This window comes from Aythya fuligula, chromosome 26 (genome assembly GCF_009819795.1).
Source record: "Aythya fuligula isolate bAytFul2 chromosome 26, bAytFul2.pri, whole genome shotgun sequence".
In the NCBI taxonomy this organism is placed as follows: Eukaryota; Metazoa; Chordata; class Aves; order Anseriformes; family Anatidae; genus Aythya; species Aythya fuligula.
Genome location: NC_045584.1, coordinates 4,620,660 through 4,639,713, shown reverse-complemented (window position 1 = coordinate 4,639,713; position 19,054 = coordinate 4,620,660). Strand labels below are relative to the sequence as shown.

General features: G+C 56.3%; 1 protein-coding gene across 14 annotated transcripts in view; it reads left to right on the top strand.

The window, feature by feature from the left end:
• Positions 1 to 19,054, top strand: part of TCF3 (transcription factor 3) — a 66,874-nt gene that overhangs the window by 27,172 nt on the left and 20,648 nt on the right. For 10 of the 14 annotated variants that reach the window (XM_032203640.1, XM_032203639.1, XM_032203636.1 and 7 more), the window contains exons 4-6: positions 9,857 to 9,930; positions 11,017 to 11,113; positions 18,219 to 18,286. In XM_032203640.1, coding sequence (XP_032059531.1) covers positions 9,857 to 9,930; positions 11,017 to 11,113; positions 18,219 to 18,286 — 239 coding nt within the window. Of the gene's footprint in view, positions 1 to 9,854; positions 9,931 to 11,016; positions 11,114 to 18,218; positions 18,287 to 19,054 lie in introns of all 14 variants that reach the window. The other 4 variants (XM_032203644.1, XM_032203643.1, XM_032203630.1 and 1 more) reach the window with 2 other exon arrangements.

Sequence of the window (19,054 nt, the reverse complement as noted above, 5' to 3'; positions counted from 1 at the left end):
TTTTCCGTGTCCCCTGGCTGAGGTGACTTCATGAAGTCTCTTGAGGCTGATGGGCAGCCAAAACCAACAGCTTCCCCTGAGGACAGGAGGCTGGATGAGACTTCACCTTTTGGACTCTGCTCCATAAGCTGGTGTTGCCCTTAAAACAAAACTGGTTTCTTTCTTCAGGTAAGCTCTTCCCGTGACATGTCCTCTTGGCTTTAGGGGCAGAAGTGGAATTTGGGGCATGGAGCATGGTTATGCAAAGATGTGGATTCTTAGCAAGGAAAGGGACAAGTGAACATCTTGAAGTATTTATAGTTAAAGAGGGGAAAAAAAAAGTCGTGGTTCTTGGAAACGGTGCTTCTTAGTAGCAAGTAGATCAAATACAGCCCTTTTTAATGTAATTTAAATAATCGATGGTATATTCAATTACAGAAATATTTGGCAGAGCTCTAAATAGGTCACATCTGTCCTTAAACCGTTTTTAAGGTAAATATCTCACCATGCTGTGCCGTGTTGACTAAATTTTGCAAAAACTGGTGCCTGGAAGGGACCCCTCGTGGGCTCCACGTGCTGTTAATCCCCCAGACCCAGTGCCATGTGCGCTGCTGGGGTGTGGGTGTGCTCTGGGGATCCTGCTCTGGGTGTTTGGGTGCAGAGGGTCGCGGTCCTCCACTTACAGCCCTCCAACCTGAACTTTTTTGGGTTTTGGCATCGAACGAATGCAGTGGGTGTGCGGCTGCTGCGCTGCCCAGCGCCGTGCTTTGGGGGAGGTCTGGGGGGTGAGCCCCACGGTGAGCCGTGTCCCCTCGGAAAAGGAGAAGGGGAAAAAAGACGAACCTCTGTTGTGGCAACCGCGGTCTTGAAGTTATTTGCAAACAAAAGCTGGAGCTCAGGCCTTGCCTCGGCCCCGCGGAGGAGGCAGGTGGTGTTGAGAACACTTTGTTTGGGAAAGTTTTTCTCATTGTGTCGAACAATTCTTCTTAGATGATCCTTCCTGTGGGCTGAATCATCGGCTCGGCTAACACGTTAGCTCTCCTCGCCAGCCCCGCGCCGGTATCCTGTGCGGTCCGGGGCATCCTGTGCCGGGGAGCGGGGCTGCCCAGCACCCCGCAGGATTGCAGCCCCGGCCTCTAGGGCAGAGCAAATGGCCTCAGCCGTGCCTCCCCTTTGCCTTCCTCCCGCCCACACGTGCTCGTGCTCCCTGGGCAGACGTGAGCTGTTTTTTCCTCTTGCTCCAGGGGAGTTCGCAGGGCAGGCCGCTGGGCTGGTAGCCACATGGTGTTAACCACCGGCCCTCTTCCCTCGAAGAGAAGGCTCCCAGGTAAACTACTGAGGCCACCGGGATTGTGGGTGTTTGGCCGTTCCCCCACATCATTTCCCCATTATTTGGAAACGGCCTGAAATTTGTCTAATTTTTAACCACCTCTGGCCTCCCTGCCCAGTGGGCTGGGAGCGCTCACGTACACGGTGCTGGTGCCGCTCTCGGGACGTGTCCCAGGGAAATCGCTGAGGAAAGTCTTCTCCTTTGATCTGAAATGTCTCTCTTGCAACATTTTAGTCGGTCAGGTGGAAGTAAACGGGCTTCTGGCTCCTATTTTCCTGCTCTGGGAGCAACGGAGACCCAGTGGGAAAAGATTTATATTCCCCTGCAAAAGGACAGCGCCCCCATTGCATTTCTGACACCCTCATTTTATTTTACGTTGCAAATTAAACAATACTTGGAAAGATGCAAATTGGAGCGGAAATAGAGGTAAATGCCTCTAACCAAAATAGTCCGGGTGTGCGAGCATCTGTACGTACATGCAAAACACACGATTGTCTGCGAAATCCGAAAGGTCAGTGCGTGGCGTCCCGGGGGACACGCAGCCATCGTATTTCACTCCCCGCTGGCATCGGGCTGCTGTGCACGCTCAGCAAAATGAATTCTTTCTTCGGACAACAATGCGTGCGTTAGTCTCGAGTGTCTGCATCTTTCATGAGTGTGCAACTTTGTGGTAAAACAAATGAGCTGGAAAAAAACAGGATGTGGATTTACTCTCGCTCCTCTCTCCCCAAAGCTTTCTGTTTAACGGGATATAACCCCTTGCTTCACAGATAAGCCTCTATCTGTTGGATTTAAGTTGTTTTGTGGTAGCAGACATGTTGCTGTTGTCGGATATATGTGATGCAGGACGTGAAGAGTTCTCTACGGGGCTGTCCTCGTGTTTAAGTTGCCTTGTGGGCTTGCTGCTCCCAAGAAGCCCTCGGAGGCCTCAGAGGGGCTTGGAGATGGGGATTTGGAGCGGCACGAGTCCAATGTGTAGGCCAGGGACTCCTCATAACCCCATTCCTTGGGTTTCCATATTTAATATTATTATGCTTTTTCAAGTTTGCATGCCTGGGAGCAGACTGCAGGGAAGGCGAAGGGGCAGTGAGGCCGATGGCCGGCGCCGCGCTCCTTCCCACTGGTTTTCCAAAGTCCCGCTGGGAGCACAGCTTTGGGGCATGTTCCCGGGGGTCCTCAACAAAAACGTGTGGGGAGGATGGGGGGGGGACACCTGCAATGTGCCCCTCGGGGGCTAATACTGGAAGCGGGGCCTGGAGGTTGGCCCTGCACCACCCTCAGAGCTGCCAGCAGCTGCCTGGAAGCAGTCGCCTCTTTTTGGGCCCCTCCATCCACGGGTAGCAGAGCTGTTCCTCTGAATTACGCCATAATCCAAGGTGCTAACAAAGCCAGGCTAATTCTGACACTTGTTATCAGCCCGCCTTAAATCAACATTGTTCTTGGATGTGTCCCCACGATTTGTCCCTGATTTGTCCCTGCTCGGCATCCCGCTCCTTGTGAAGTGAGAATGGGGCGGTGGGCACGGGGGGAGCGAGGGACATGAGTGGGACCGGCCCACGCGCTGCCGACCCGCTGAAGGCACTGCCTGGCCCAGCCCCGTTATCATCTGTCCCGCTTTCGTGCCGCTCCTTTGTGCTCTTGTTTGGTCATTGCTGTGCCGTTGTTTTCACAGCTGGTGGAAGTGTTTTGAGCTTTAAAGTTTATTTTCTTCCCTCTGGTTGTCGTCACAGGTTTGTTTTCTTTCTCCCCGTGGCATCTTGCTGGCCTTACCCGGGGCTGGGAGGTGTGCCTTCGTGCCTTGGCTGGGGGGGAGGCCCGCTGGCCTCGCTGCCTTGGCCTCGCCTCGTTGGCCGTCATTAACTTAACGAACCCATCCAGCTTGGCCTCTCCCCCGAGGAGAAGGGCCACAGTGCAGCGTTTTCCCACCACCTGCACATCGCGCCGTTGTTTTGCACGGCCTTGGTGGGGCTGGCCCAGGTGATTTGTTTTCTTAATTACGACTTGGAGGGGGCAAGCTCTCGTCTTCATCCCCGTTACCAACAGGGTCGGGGGCTGTGTCCCTGCTCTCGGCACCAGGCACCCCTTACCCCTGTGCTGGGTGCGGTGCCTGCTGGCTTTCTCTGCTCCTTCCTGGGACATCGCCCTAGCCCCCAGATCCTGGGCCCAGGGCTGCCGTGGAGCCTGCCCTGTCCTGCGAGAGCTCTTGCAGCCACTCCTGGGCTCAGAAATCCAGGCTAAGCACTTCCCTAACCCACAGCAGGGGCTGCAAATGCAGCTCTGTTTGGAAACACCACGTGCAACATCTCGCAGACCATCTTCCGAAAGACTGTGAGTACAAAATACCTCCTTGGCTTTTTTTCCCCTTTCTGGCTTTGTTTTATCTGCAGATTTAATTTCTCTTTCCTGCTTTGTCTCCATACTCATCCCTTGCCTGAAGCCAATGGGGGATGGATCATTTTCCCCTCTCTCTTTGGGGTACCTCTCCCATTTTTCCCCAGCCCCAAATATTTCCTCAAATTCCACTCTTGAGTGTGGACCATGCAGCAACTGCTGAACCAGAACATGACACAGGAGATGCCAGAGCAGATGCAAAGCGGAGGAATTAATGATCGCGGAAGTGGTGGCATCAGCTTTTTTTTTTTTCTTTTTTTTTTTTTTTAGTCAAAATTATGCCTGAGCATGCGTTTGGGGAGGGGGAGCCAGCAGCAGGCGTCCCCCTCAGGGCAGGGGTGCAGGCGCTTGTGCGGCATGGCTGTGTGCACCTTGGTTTTGAATTCCTCGTGCTTTCATTGGCACAAAGATAAACGGGGAAGGGCCTGCCCCATAAACCTGTAGGGTTCTGCTATGGCAGGCTCCGAGGTGACCTCGTTCAGTGCACCAGCAGGGTCCATCCCTCCACGGGGGGCGTGATCCAGAGGGCCCACCAAAGCACTCGCTTCCTTCCCTGGCAGCAGCACGGAGCCCTCCCTGCCCTTCGGCTGGCAGCACCGAGCATCCCGAGCTGCCCTCCAGGTGTTCAGCCCTGCTTGCTCTTGCTTTTTTTTCCTTTTTTTTTTTTCCCCTTTTTTTTTTTATATATGTGGGGGCTGGGGGGTGGAATTGTTTTGTCGTGCGCCGGGAAAAGGAAGTGAACAAATTGTATAGTCCCGTCCACAATCAACGTCCTGTAAACAGCCGGCGACTGCCTCCCATTCAAATCTGTTTTTTCCTATTCGGGGGCGGACGGGGCTGGTAAATAAACAGGCAGCCGCTCCGAAACACCCCGGTTTTCCCCTTGGCGAGGCCGTGCCAGTGGCCGGGGGGGCTTTCCCTGAGGATGCCTCAGTGTTGGGATGTGTTGGTGCTGTTGTTTCTCACTGGGCGGCAGCACGTGGGCCCAGGGAGCGAACCCTCGCCAGGAAAAACAACTTTGCTGGTTTGACTGGGACTAAAGCTAATTACTAGTCGACTAATTTTATTGATTTCAAATCCCTTTTAGTGGAGATTTTGCTGTGAGGCTGATCGCCAGAGCGATTAGGACACAAAGCCGCTTAATTTGGAAGTGTTTATCAAGCAGCCTTCTGTCACCTCTCTTTCAAATCAAATTACGGTGGCACCGGTGGCTGTCACCGCAGTGTCCCACCTCTGGTGGAGGCAGGCGCTGGGCGTCGCGTGGGCACCCCCTGTCCTGCTGGTGTGTTCACAAGCGTGGCCCTGGTGGGCTTTTGCTTCTGGGGTTTTTATTCCCAGCTCTGTATTCCCGTCCTGCTGCAACGAGGGCCACCAGAGCCACCTCGCTCGTGCTTGGGCATCGCCATCCTCCAGCAAAGCCAGGGCTGCGACTGCTCCCAGAGCTGGGGCTTGGCCTTAATATTTCTAATAGATTTATTAAAAAAAATAAAAATAATAAAGGGTATTTTGATGGGAATCAGATTAAGGAGGGCTCTTTGATGCTGACAGATTGTGCTGGGCAGGGTGGAGGCATCAGGGGGAGGGAAGCGCTCAGCCCGGCTCAGCTGCAGCCCAAGCCACACAGCGGCCCCCGGTGATGTCCCCACCAATGTCCCTCACTGTCCCCCAGCACGGGGCTGCCACTGCCTTCTTCTGAGGCCAAAAGTGAGTCATCTTCAAGGCATTTTGAACACGCTGGACCACAGCTTTGCAGCTTTACGTGCGCTCCTCCAGGTGTGCCTTGGTGCAGGGTTTAAGAGCAAGCCCTTGGTCTTGGTGCACCAATGGTAACTGAGCAGTCTCGGGGGCAAGATGTCCCACTTCGTGTGTCCCTGCGTGTCCCCTGGGTTCAGAGGAGCGCTGCCTGCCCCATGGGTTTTGCTTGCAAAGGGGTTACTGGGGATAGAGCTCCTGTTGAAGGACCTGCAGTGGCTGGATGGTGGAGACATCCAACACCCAGCCCTGCTCTCTGCCAGCTGCAGCCCGGAGCTGTGCTGGGATCAAGGAGTGGAGAGCTCTGAGAAGCGCCCCTCCTGAAGCCATGGGGCTCTCCGATGGCTCAAGGGACAGGACAGCTTCCCAGGTAGAATCCAGGGCTCTGGTTATTGACTGAAGCCAGAGCCAGCATCTCTGCGTGGCGTTTTCAGCTCCAGGCATCCCGGGCGCGGGGGCTGAAGCAGCCTGCAGAGAACAGGGTGGGAAGGAGCGCACGTGGCTGCTGCTGGGATGTGGGAACGGGGCAGAAAACCACACAGCCTCCTTAACCAGTTCGCTGGTTTCAGAGCTGCAGGTTCCCTCCTGTGTGGGGAGCTGCTCCCGGGGCCCGGACAGCTCATGTGGGATGGGGCAGGTGTCTGAGAGCAAACACACCAGCACCCTGCTCGCCTTCGGAAAGGGGTGCAGAGCAGGGGATGCTTCGTAGCATGCAAGGTTGGGGTAGTAAATGCACTGCTGAATTCACCATTCCTCTCACTCATAACTGAAAGCCCCCATGGTTTGAATGCGTCCTTGGAGGGTGTGCTGGGGTGGCGAGGGCATGCAGGGCCTCGTGGCGCACGGGGGGCTTTTACTCAGGCTCAGTTTGGGCAAATTATTTTTATCCGTGCTGAGAGCTTAGAGCAGTTCTTGTCTATCAGCTCTTCTTAGCTGTGGCACAGAAATCGTAAGTAAAAAAAAAAATGACTGTCTGACAGCTACATCTTATTCTATTAGTACATTTTAATTAGAACATGAGCAAGAAATGCATTATGAATATTCATGATCAGGGTTATTAAAATGCACAATTAATCTGTACGTTTTTTAATAACTGTATTAATGGAGAGAGGAGGTAGCTCCTATTTTTGTCTTTTCTGAATTGGAAAGTGTGCCTTAACTTGGTTAGTTGGAAAAGGGTTTTATTTTAAAATAAAGCTGGCCCCGACCAGCTGCGTGCACGTGTGGGTGTCTGCAGAAACTGCGTGCGTGCCCTGTGCTGGAAGAGCGTTTTCAGCGCTGCAAAGCTCAAAAGCTGGGATATGCTGGTGCAAAAGTAGTCCTGCTCCCTGCCACGCGAGCTGGATACGATCTCAGCTGGGGCCTTGGCTGTAGTTCTTGCCCAGCACCTTGTGCACGTTCGTGTGCAGGAAACCTGCTCTGGGGACGAGGCAGAGCTGGGGAGGGAGGGAGGTGCCCACAGGTCCCTGTCCCATTGCGGGGACACAGGAGGTGACAGCCTTGTCCTGCAGGCAGGTCCCTGAGCCAGGGGGGATTTTTGGGAGTTCCCCTTGAGGAGTTTGGGTGTGACTTTTGGAGGCTTGGTGCACTCGCAGAGCTGGGGGAGCCCGACAGCTCTCCCTGCAGCACGTGAGCAGTGCCCACAGGCAGGAAACTGATGGGCAGTGCCCAGAGCACTCCTGACCTCCATCGGGATGGGGACGAGGTGTGTGGCCTCGCTCCCTGGGCCTCTGTGACCAAAGGGTCCGGGTGAGAGGCTTGCACACCCTTGGGCGAGCACCTGGGGATGTGCTGGAGCTGCTGCAGCCTGCCCCAAATGCCGCCCTTGGCCCTTCTCAGCCCGGACATCTCCATTTCCTGCTCCTTCCCCTTCCTCCTCCTCTTTTTTGGGTCCAGCCCAGCTGCTCGGTGCCGTGGGGAAGGCTCTGGAGCACCGGGAGCAATGGGTGAGCATCACAGGCTGGGGGAAGCGTGGCCGTGGGTGGTGGTGGCAGCAGCCTTGCAGCCTTGCGGGGTGTGGGCTGAGCAAAACCCCACTGAGCCTCGGGTGGGCGGTTTTCCAGAAGCACCTGCTTTTGGCCAGCCTTTGGGTTTTCATGGGTTTGGCAGGGGGCATTTGCTGCCGAGTTGTAGATCCGATACAAAGGGAGGGGAGAGCAGGTCGGCACTACATTGGGATGCCAGAAACGTAAGGTGGGCAGGATGGGTTTTTTGTCCTGGCTTCATCCCAGAAACACCTGAATTCTTAGAACACCTCCAGGCTGAAAATGGGACATTCTGCAGGCACCTTTCGCCCCGGTTGCTGAAGCTTGGGAAGATGTGAGACCATTTTTTTGAGCTGTTTCGAGCTTCGGTCCGCAGGCTGGCCCCTGTCGTGGGCTTCCAGGCACCAGAGCCCCGCCAGGAGGCTGCCCCATTGAGCATCCCCCCTGGGGCAGCTCCTCGTGGTTCAGGGGGGCTGGAGAAGGGCTGGGGGGGGCCTCGCTGGCTGCAGCCACCAGGGCATGCCACCCTCCTTGTCCTGCCTGCACGAAGGGCTGAGTTTTTGCCAGGGGTGGCTGAGGCTGCGGTTACTGCTCACCTCATCACCCCGACTGCTGGGATGCTCCAAAAGTACCCGGGAAAGCAAAATGAATAGGAGCCTTTCTGCCTCCCGATCTCCACTGGTGTTTGCGGGGTATGCAGATGAATTGCTTTAGAAAAACACATTAGCAAAGCAAAAGTTTATTCTAGGAAGTAGGAGGTGGGAGAATTGGCAGTAATTCTCCCTAGTATCCAAGGTATTATTAGAGGCTTATCCCTGCTCTGCACAGTAATCACATTGGAAATTTTTGATTAGAAAACAAAATCTAAATGAGAATTATGAATATTCATTAGGTGTAGAGATTAATATGCATAATTATGCAAATTAGACAGCAATTAAACACCAATTCTCTGGGGAAATGATTAACACAAAGGCACAGAAATAGAAGGATGTAATTTGAAAGAAGTTTCTGGTTAAATGAACAGTAAGGGGAGCGGAGGAGACAAATACGTGGCGTGTTTGCCATAATAATCAGCTTTGCTAAAATGCAGGCGGAGTGCGCCCTGAAACTGCCCGGCCCTCGCTGCTCCCCCAGTTCCTCGTGTCGGGGCCGCTCTGTTTGGAGCCCAACATCCCATAAATGCTGCTGGCACCCCGACAGAGCTGGCTGGGGCAGGAGGAGCCCATGGAGCCCCCAGTTTTGGGGATGGGAACGGGGTCCGTGCACAGTTTCAAGGCAGAGGTGGCTCCATCCCTCTTGTGGGCTCAGGGCTCTCCGCAGCAGCCCCGCAGCCGACCCAGCTCTGGTACCACCAGGGTGAAAGCAGGTGGAGGAGGAACAGCCTCTGCCTCGTGCCGGTCCCTCGTGGCACCCATGGGTGCAGGATCCTGTCCTCTCTGGCCTTAGATGTGAGCCCCAGGTGCCAGCTCACATCACCAAACACCAGGTTGGAAATCCCACTGCTCAGCCGGGCCAGGGCTCAGCCTCGCCTGCCAGGAGAAGTTTCCCCCGTGCAGTCGCAGTGCCCGATTTAACTGCAGAGCTCGGCTGCTGCGGCTCCCGGGGCGATTCTGTCCCGGTGGATGTTGGCCACCTCCCTCGGGCACCTCGTGTGCTGGTCGCCCGAGAGGCACAGCCTGGGCGGACCTGGCAGGCGATGAAAGGAGACGGTTTCCTACCGCAGCCTGCGAGCAGGCACGTTGCAAAACCCCTCCCGTTGGTTCGCTGCCATCCTGGGCTGAGTCACCTTTGCGCGGGACACGCTTCGGAGGGCTAAAAATTACCCGGGTGGGAGCGGGCTCTGATCGGAGCCGCAGCATCCACACACCATCCTCTGCAGGAGCACGGGGCTTACACCAAAAATAGCCGTGAAAAAGCATGAAAAAGCGTGAAAAAGCATAGTGGTGTGCCCCAGCACGTCACATCCGAGGCTCTTTTGGTGGAGAGCAGAGTTTTTTAGCCCGTGATCCAGCAGTGGGCAAGCCTGTTGGCACGCTGCTCACAAGCAAAAATCGGGTCCCGCTGGAGCACCGGGATGGGCACGATCGGTTCTTAATTTGCAGCCCTCTTAAACATCAGGCTTCGAGGAGAGCAGGCTCCTCGGCACCGCGGGGTAACGCGGGGGTAAAATACTCGTTTCTCCTCTTCCCACTGCCCCGTGTTTTGAAGCCTTTCCAGGCTGCGGTGGGATCAGCTTTGAACTCCCAGCTGAAGTGGGAAGGTGGGGATGGAGAGGGGAGGATCGGTCACGCCAAGTGGAAGTGGTTTATTAATGAAAATATTGTTTTGTTTGTAGAAGGAAGAGTTAATTTTGCGAGAACACCTTTGAGGCTTTGCTGATAAAGCAAGAGTAACCTTTGTTCTTCCTGTTTTTCGGTAGGTTTGGATGAAAGACCGGGATCAGGTTCCTGGGGAACGGGAGATCAAAACAGCTCCACATTTGACCAAGGAAGGGTAAGGATAAAAGCACAAACACCGAGCTCAAATGAAAATAAACGGGGGCTTTGCGATGGGCTCTCAGTGCGCGCATTGTGCCCAGGCTGGCTCTAACCCTGGAACAACTTTTCTTGCCCCATTTTGAGTGTTGTTCCTGTTACCAGAGGGGGCACAGTGAGCAGAGGGGCCCTGACCTCATCCCTGCAGGCTTTGCTGCTTTGAGGTGCCCCTGGAGAAGGCTTCTCCTCCAAAAACTTCACCCAGACCTGGAGCCTGCGATCTTCCCTCTCCCCATGCTCAGGTTTGGGCATGGGGAGAAGAGGGCTCAGCACAGCGGGGTTGGGGAGGGCCCCGAATGGGGCTGAGGATGGGGAGAGCTGGGAGGATTTTGTCGGGAAGCAGCCGAGGCTGCAACAGCACAGAACTGGGGCCTGAGGAGGGGAAGAGAGAAAAGACATTAACTTAATTGAAATGGTGTTTTTTTGACAGATGCTCATGTTTTAATGGGTTTGTGTGATTCGTTTTCGCAATGACACCGTTCCCTTCCCTTAGGTCAGTGGCAGAGCAGGCGCTGTATCATTTCTCATTTTTATAGACCTTCTCTCCCCCTCAACCCCCCCCGGCTCGGGGGGGCTTTGGGGCTCTCCGCCTCTCACCTGGCGGGTGCTGAGCGAAGGCAGAAACTGTGCAGGAGCCGCAAGCATGGGGCAAAGCCTTCCTGTGTCCCTGCCTTGGTGCCACGTCCCCTCCAAACGCTGCAGCTGCGCTGCCCGCTCCCCGCCGCGAGGCTGGGATCGTTTCTGTGCCCTACTCACGAGCTGCCTTTGACTTTGACCCTTCTTGCTGCGAGAGGCACTGCACCCCGACAGCCCGGCCTCTCGGGTTTGTGCAGTGCATTGATGCGACTTGGGGGCTGACTGGGGATTTTGGTCTCTCCAGGGACTGCCCATACAGCAGCAGCTCGGGTCTTTTTCCTTCCTCCCCCCCGGCATCAGGTCGCGCCGCGTTAGGTTGGGCACGCGTGGAGGTCGATAACCCACACACGCCTCGCGTGCTTGGCTCAGCACCCCCGGGCACCCGCTGATCATGTCCGTGTTGCTTCAGCAGAGCTATGGTGAAGGCCCCCACTACGGCGAGCACAGGGACCTGCCGTCGCACAACAGCATATCTTCATCACCATTCCTGGGACCTGGACTAGTGGGTAAGTGCCTTCCGCTGCCCCGTAGGTGCGGGATTAATCCGGGGCGATCTAACAGGGAGAGGTGTGTGCTTACTGGCAGCGTTTGCACTGCCCAGCGCTCCTGCTTCCCCCATCAGACCCGCTCCAGAAGGGGCTATCGGAGCTGTGGTTGAAGGGGCTGCTGGCCAGAGGGGCTCATCAGTGCCTGATGTGCACGGCAGCCTCTGGATTTTATGTGTGTGATTATTTTTCCCTGTTCTGCTGTAGCACCCAAGGGCAATAACAGAGATTGATGCCTGCTGCGCTGGCACGGGAAGGGCTGAGTTTGCTCTCAAGGAGCTGGTAATCGGGAGTGGAAAGGCATGCAGGGGGGGAAATGGACACAGCCCATGCTCAAGGTCTTGCAACAGGCTCGTGGTGGCAGGACGCTCGGCCTTCCAGCCTTGTTGCTGTAGGCAGAGAGCCAGGGTGCTCCTTCGTTCAGGCACTGGGGTTCAGGGGGGGCCTCTTTTTGTGGGCAGAGCCCTCTGCAGGGCTCCTCCATCCCTCATCCAGCTCCTCAGTTCCTTGTGCCGGGCAGCACAAGGGGCAGCACGCCTCGCTGTGCCGGGACCGTGATCCTGCGGGACCGGGGTGCGTGCCACAAGTTACCCAGTTCCCTCTCCCAGCTTGGGGGTGGAAGGAGAGAGATTAAGAGCAGAAAATAGCCATCTTGAAGGTCTTAGAGATCTCTAATGACATTAGGCCAGGATTTGGGGTTAGTCCTCCCCACCTTTGCCCACGCAGTGGTGGGTTGAGCCTTCCAGCAAGCGCTCGTGGTTGCACGGGTGGGGTTAGCAGAGGGAATTGTGTTTGAAGCAGAAAATCCCCACCACGCTCTGAGGTTCCTCCTCCAGAGCTGGTCAGAAAGGGGAAGAGAAGAGCGGGGCAGCACTGGGAAGTGGCTGTCAGCGTGCTTCCTCCTCCTGGCCCGTGTCTGGGGCACGGGGCTCATCCTCGGCCCCGCTCCCCCGTTAAACTCCTCGCTGCTGGGGCGGGACGTTCGATTGTCCTTCGCCTTCCAAAGGTGGAAGAGCGTTTCCGAGTGGCTCCCTTTGCGAGGGCGGTTGTTCCTTCTCATTTTCTGCCCCAGGAGGATGTAAGCAAAGTAGAAGAGATGTTCCTTAATAAGGCAGGGGAGCCTTGATGTAATGCAGCAGGGTTTTGTGGGGTGTGCGCGGGGGGGAGGACCCCTCCCAGCCCATCCCATGCCGGGGGCAGAGGCAGCCTTGAGAGCTTCCAGCCGAGAAGGAGCTGCCCGGGGAGGAACACGGAGGTTTCCCCTTTGATGTGTGCAGGGAAGACACGTTTGGCTTCCTCTCAAAGCCAGGGCTCCCGGTGCTTGGCAAGCACCGCGGCACTCCCCGACGGGGCTGCGAACCCAGCCGGTCCCCAGCACGTGGAGCCGGAGCCGCCCCCGCCCCGGCGGTGACTTCCAGCAGCTGCCACCAAAGCGGTGGCACCCAGCGCCCCGCACTGCCCCCGGCCCTCCTGCTGCCCGTGCCAGGTCTTGGGCGCAGCACCCGGAGCTCCACCACCAGGACGGGAGCTGGGGGGGGGCCGGGAAAGTGCAGACAGGAGGGGCAGGGACCTCCGGACATTTCAAAGTCGCTTTTGTGCCTAAAATTGAATGCGGTTAAAGGAGAAAACACCGGCTCCTGGAGCAGGTTCCAAAATAAATAAATCGGCTTTGCTTAGCCTCTGTGCTCTTGTGCTGAGAACGACAGGCTGGAGGAAGACCACAGGTGGAGTTTTCTCTTCCTCTTTGCCAAACTGAAAACTTTTCAAGTGGTGAAATCATAAATGGAAGATGAGAGAAAGGAGAGCAGGAAAAAAAATCTTTTTGCATATGATAGCAGTAGCGAAGTGGGAGGGAAGTGTGAGCTTTGGAGATGTCACTTCACTGTGTCACTCCCTGGTTTCCCAAAAGGTTCCCCCCGGGGGGCACAAGCTGGGAAAAGTGATGCCAACGGGGCAGTCAAGTGGGACTGATGAATTTTAAAGCGTAAGGCGGTGGAAGGGGCAGATTAGCATGGACAGACACACCAGGTGGTACCGGATGGGCAAAAGGTGCATGAAATGCGCTCACGTAAACCCTTCTCCAAAATAAGAGTTTGTATCCATTTCCCACTCAACCTCTATTTCTTCAGGGAGGAGCAGAAACCGCTGGAAGAAACATTTCAGGAGGAACATTGTCCTTGTTGGAAACCACGGCCTTTTGGCCCAGGGCTCCCCTCCACGTGCAGCATGGCTGAGCAGCCGTGGGGAGAAAAATGCTTCAGCAGCCCCCATGGGGTGGTGGTGGGGCACAAAGCTCTGGAGCAAAGTGCTGGAGAGGTTTGGTCCCAGAAGGACGGAGCGCGTGTGGTTCTCTGCAGCGGGTGATGGATCCTGGGGGCAGGAGGCACGGGTGCTGCTGGCTGCAGGCACCCGGGTACACTGGGCTCGCAGGGAGGCTCTGCAGATGGCAGAGATGCCCCGTGCAGCACACGCCTCCCCCAGGACTGGTTTTGAGTTCGCAGAGCAGCCTTTGAAAGGAGAAGTGCTGCTTTCCTTTCCGTTCAGCTGGGACACCAAATGTGACGTTTGGGGCTCACCGGTGGTCTTCGGGTGAGCGCACGGCACCCGGCACAGTGGGAGCTGGGCTCTGGGAGGCGCTGAGCACAGACTGGGGGGCTGCTCCCCTAGCAGGACCCAGGAGCTCTCGGGGCTCCAAGGGCTGCCCGGGCCCCTGCTCATGCACATTGGGAAGGGGATGGTGCGAGGGCAGTCTCCAGTCAGGTGCTTTCCAAAGCACTGGGTCCCCTCTGGCACAGCTTCTAATCGGCAAAGCACTGGGGGAAAAAAAGCGAGAGGGAATGTCTGCAAGACTGGCCGGGTGGGAACCTGGCCTGCGTTGCAGTGGACTGGATGAGCTAAGTTTATAAAAAGCCCTGGAACAGAGCTGCTGTTAGTGCCGTGAACAAGAACCTGCCCTGGTGACAGGTAGGGGACGGTGACCGCGATGAGCAGGGAGCAGTAACAACACCCACATGCTCCATCCTCCAACAAGTTCCCAACCCGTGCTCCCTCGGTGCCGCTCCCCAAGGCTGGGTGACAATGTCCTGGTGAGGTCCAAGCACTGGGGGTGCGCAGTGGGACGGGGACCCCCGTGGCCCTGGGTGGCACGAGGTTTATGGGGGCCATCCCTGTCTGCCCGGGGGGGGATGCCGGGACGTGGCACGGTGACGAACAGGCTTGTCACAGAGAGCGAGGAGCATTTTTTGTTTTAATTCACCAATCTTCCAAATCAGTCACTCTTTTACCATTCATCTTCAGCAGGGGGAGATGGGGGGGGATTGCTTAAACAGCAGGGAAACTGATAAGCCATAACAGATTTCTTTCTAGTAATTATTTCTAGTAATTAGCTTCTTTTCAGAGGAGTGTTTCTAATCTTGTGTGCATTGTGAGCTGTTGTGGATTGTGTTCTTCCTGGACAATGGTTTTAATCTGCCTGCGGACGGGGGTTTGTTGCCGCTCCTGGTTTTTTTTTCTGTTTTTTTTTTTTTTTTTTTTAAAAACTATTTCCCCCCTCCCTTTTAATGGCTGGCTGTGTTTTTCCTCCCCTTTCTCCCCAGGACGTAATTCTGATGGAATTAGCGGGGCTGGGAGAGGCGCGCTGTGGGTGGGAGCCGGGGCTGGGGTGATGCGAGGGCGCCCGTGTGAACTCCCCGCGGGCTGGAAGGGGCCGCGCGGCGGCGAGGCACCTGCGTCCTCCCGGCAGGCGCTGGCAGAACCTGTAGGCGACGTGGATCGCCTTTTCTTCTGCGCATCTGCCAGCGGGGCTTGTCTCGGGGAGAGAAACGGCAAAACCACAGGTTTGCTTGAAAGCACTGCCCGGCTTGTGTTGGAGGGGAGATGCCCGCGCTCAGCCCCGGGGGCAAAAAGGGCTGCGGGATGCGGGGCAGCGAGGCCAGACCCTGCTCCTCGCGGAGCTCGCTGCTCGCCTTGAGAAAGAGGAGTTTTTATCCTGGTGTTTCACCTCGCTCTGGGAGCAAATCTGAGTTAGGGAGGGGAGAACTGAGTTAGGAGTCCTGGGTGCTGCCCTGGGGAGGGCTTCGGCTGAGCGCCGGCGCTGCGGGATCCTGCAAGAGAGGACACGCCAGGGAGAGGGGAGGGATTGGGAAAGCACTTGTTGAGCAGGGTTGAAGGCTAGGGAAGGGCTTGGCAAAGGGGGATGGATGGCAGGGCTCGCAGCGAAGCGAACCAGTGAACGCCATAAATACGAAATGCTCCCAGCCAGTTTCTGGGTGCACCTTGTTTTTAAGGTGCTCTCCGCAGTGCTTCTCCTTTGCGTGCTAAAAGCTGCAGGGGCAAATCCAGAGGACGGGATTCCCTTGGAATCCGATTCCTCACTCAAAGGCTTTTATTCTTGGTATCCTGATTTTTTTCCAGAGTTCGCTTGATGTCTGCCCGCCTCTTCACCCTGTTGGATTTCAGTCATTTGGAGGTGGTGTTTGGGGAGATTCCTGGCATTTGCTCTACCGAGAGCTGCTTCCATTGTGGTCCATGCTGCACTGCTGGGGTTTAGCCCTGTTTTTGGGGCTGTGCCTAATCTTGGAGCAGCCTGGTTTGCTGCGTGTGCTGCCGGGCATCTCCCCGGCACCAGAAACATCACCTCCTTCTGCCAGCTTCAGCTTTGTCTGCTCTTTTTAAAATAAGCTCAGTATTTGTTATGATCCAGAAAAGTTTGCCATTCTTCCAGCCTTCCTCCTCCCGCCTTGTTTTCCTAGGCAACTGAATTTAAAACTTCTGCTGCTGAGATTTTTGCTGCTTTTTTCCTTTTTCTATGTCCTTACGGAACAGAGCGCATGCAGGCACCGGGGCCGCGCTCCCTGCCCGCTCTGGGGTTGCTCCCGTCCCGCAGAGCGCTGCTGATCAAAGGTGCCGCGGGTCGCTGGGACCAGGCGTGCTTTGTTCCTGCCATGAATCACGTCAGATGAAAGTAGCAGGTTTTTGGGAAAGATTGGGCAGACTTTACACTGGGCTGCAGTCGTATTTCTGTTCGAGTGCCTTTCAGCGCGGCGTTGGAGACCGTCAGGGTGGACGAGGTGCTGTGCCCCTGGCTCACGGCTCGTGGAAGCCGCGACGTGTTTGCAGAAGAGAGGGCTCGTGGTTGCTTAACAGCTAAACCATTGTGGAATTACCCTGGTTTTCCTCTGGTTTAGGAGTGATCGCCGTCTCCCTGATGACACAACTTGTGGAGTTATTTGTGTAACGCCGCCGGCGCTGCGGCAAATATAGCCGCTAAGCGCTTTTAAAAATTAGGTCATTTAAGAGATTTGTCCTCTGACATTTTGACCTTAGTTTACTTAACATTTAAGCCTCTGAAACGAAACAGCGGCGGGGCCTGGCCATCGGGATGCCAGCACGGGGAGGAGCGATGCCGAACAGCGGGGCCGGAGCCACCCAGTCCCTCCTGGGGCTCTCGGGTTCGGCTGCCGCAGAGGAGGGACCCGCTCAGAAATTCGGGGTTGAGTTCAAGGCCCCAAACTAAGTCAGTGCCAGGGGTTGCAAAACCAAGCAGCCTCCTCTCCCGTCCCACCTCTCTGCCTGTTTCATGGGGCTGGTTTGGGGAAGTTTTCTCCCCCCCCCCATCTTTCAGCCGTTCCCCCAAAACCTCTTCACAGCACGTGTAGCTGCCTGCCCACTGCAGCCCCAGTGCGTTACCCTGCATCTCAGCAGGCTTTAGGGTAAGCAGATTGGCAAAATCCTCCCCCTGACATTTTTGCTTACTAAGCCAGCCCAGGGGCAGGATGCAATCACCCCAATTGGGGAAGGGGTTTCGCAGGGGGCTCCTGGAGCCCATCACCACCCGGCTGCGTCCCTGCACATTGCCCTGCACCGGGACAGGGACGTCCTGCCCCTGGCCAAAGCCTTTCTGGAGGTCATCTCCTGTCCCTCGCCCTGTTCCCCAGCACCGTTAATAGGCTGTAATGAACAGCAGGGGAAAACTCCTGTATTTTAAGTATTTTAAGTCCAGTTTTCTATATATTTTTTTAAAGTGAAAAAGTGGCTGCTCCCCACTACAAAAACGTCTTGTTTTGCTTCACGTGGGGGAAAACCCCCAAGCTGGCTGTCAGGGGGCAGTGTAAACCCATTGCCTTTCTCCCAGCCAGGGGTCCCTCCTCGCCCCCATCCCACCCTCCCCGGGGCTGCGGCACTGCCCTGGCACCCTTGGGTGCTGCCTGCCGGGGCCACGGCGTGCTCCGGGGAGGTGGCTGTGAGGAAAGGGGCTGCAGGGACGTTTCAGAATGGAAACGTTTCACCGTGCCTCTTGGGTTTCTTTTTTTCTTTTTTCTTTTTTTTCTTTTTTTTCCCCTCGAAAGCACTATTCTGAGCAGCGCGTGGGCAGGGTGAGGTTGAGCGCTGGCAGGAGCCGCCGCGGGGTGCTCGGGGTGCTGGGGTGCGTGGGCCTGGCTGGCAGCGGGGCTGCTCCTGATCACAGGGACTGAACCCAGGGGCTTGGAGGAGGAAGGGGACGCTTTCCTGTTCAATGCCTGCTCTGTAGAGCCGCGTGCTTTTTGGGAAAGTTGAATATCCACCAAGAAAGGGGAAGGAGATAATCCGTGAGGAGCAGGAGCTCAGTTCTGCTGAGATAGGGTTTCCTATTGTATGGGAAGTGTGCGCAGTCTGGTCAGTCACGCCTGGCTTCGGGTTTGCTCTGCCCCTGCCTCTGCCAAATTCAGATGGCTTTTTTTAATATGTCTGGAGGGTTGGGTTTTTGTTGTTTTTCTTCTTTTTTTCTTTTTTTTTTTTTTTTTTTTGCTCTGGTCTGAAACTGCCAGTTTCCATGGCCACAAGCACTTCCCTGCATCGCAGCCGGTTTGGGGTTTTGCTGTTTAGGGACCGAGCGAGCCCTGCCGCTCGTGAACTTGGAAGAGCTCCTGTGCCAGCAGCAAGCTGCTACCTGCTGCGGGTGCCCCTGCAGACGGGTGCAGGAAGCTCCTACAGGAATGGGCTTCGCGCCTCGGCGGGAGGGCACTTGTGCAGAACCCCCGCTTCCCTTGGACACCAAACATTTCTTGTGTTTTTTCTTCCCCTGTAGGGAAGGGCAGCGAAAGAGCCTCCTACTCCACGTTTGGAAGAGACACAGGGATGCCAGGACTAAACCAGGTAATGATAAAACACGTCGGGATTTTTGCTTCGATCTGCGGCTGCAGTGCGAGGCGTGAGAGCCCAGGGAAGGGGAATGCGAAGCGCCCTGGCAGCTTGCATCTCGCCTCTGGGCACAGGGTCCTGAAAAGCCTCTGCTCTGCTCAGGAGGGGCTGTTGGGTGCCTGCGGTTCGTACGTGTGCAGTTCTGCAGTTCGTACGTGTGCTGTCAGAGCCAGCAGCGTGATGGAGGTGCCACCCCCTCCGGCTGCCTGCCTGGGGGCTGAGCGCCGCTGGTGCTGCTCGCCCTCCTCTCCCTGCTCCCCTCCTGCCCCCGGCATCTCCTGTGGGGCAGCTCCAGCTCCGACACCTCCATCACACCACACCACAGCTCCCGGGCGTGCTGGAAGCAGCTCGGGCTGCAAGAAGCCCGTGCTTGAAATAAAAAGAAAGCAAAAGCCCTCGCTGGCTAACATCACCCCATGCGCCCGAGGGAGTCTGCAGGATGGTCTCTGCCTTGCCTGGGGGGCATCAGGTGGTGGCTGGGTTCCTACTGGTGCTGTCGATGCTCATCTCCTTGGTCGGGGAGGGACAGGGCTCGGGAGAGCTGCCCCTCGCAGCAGCAGCCGTGCCCCGCTGAGCTGCCCCGTGGGAAGCCCAGGGGCAGGACCAGGGCTGTGGGGTGGGGGAAATTGGCTTCCTGTGGGGAATCCCGCGGGTGTAAATCAGAGCCGGGGAGTGCAGTCAACCAGCACTGAGATAATCTCACCCGCTGCCACGGGCAGCCAG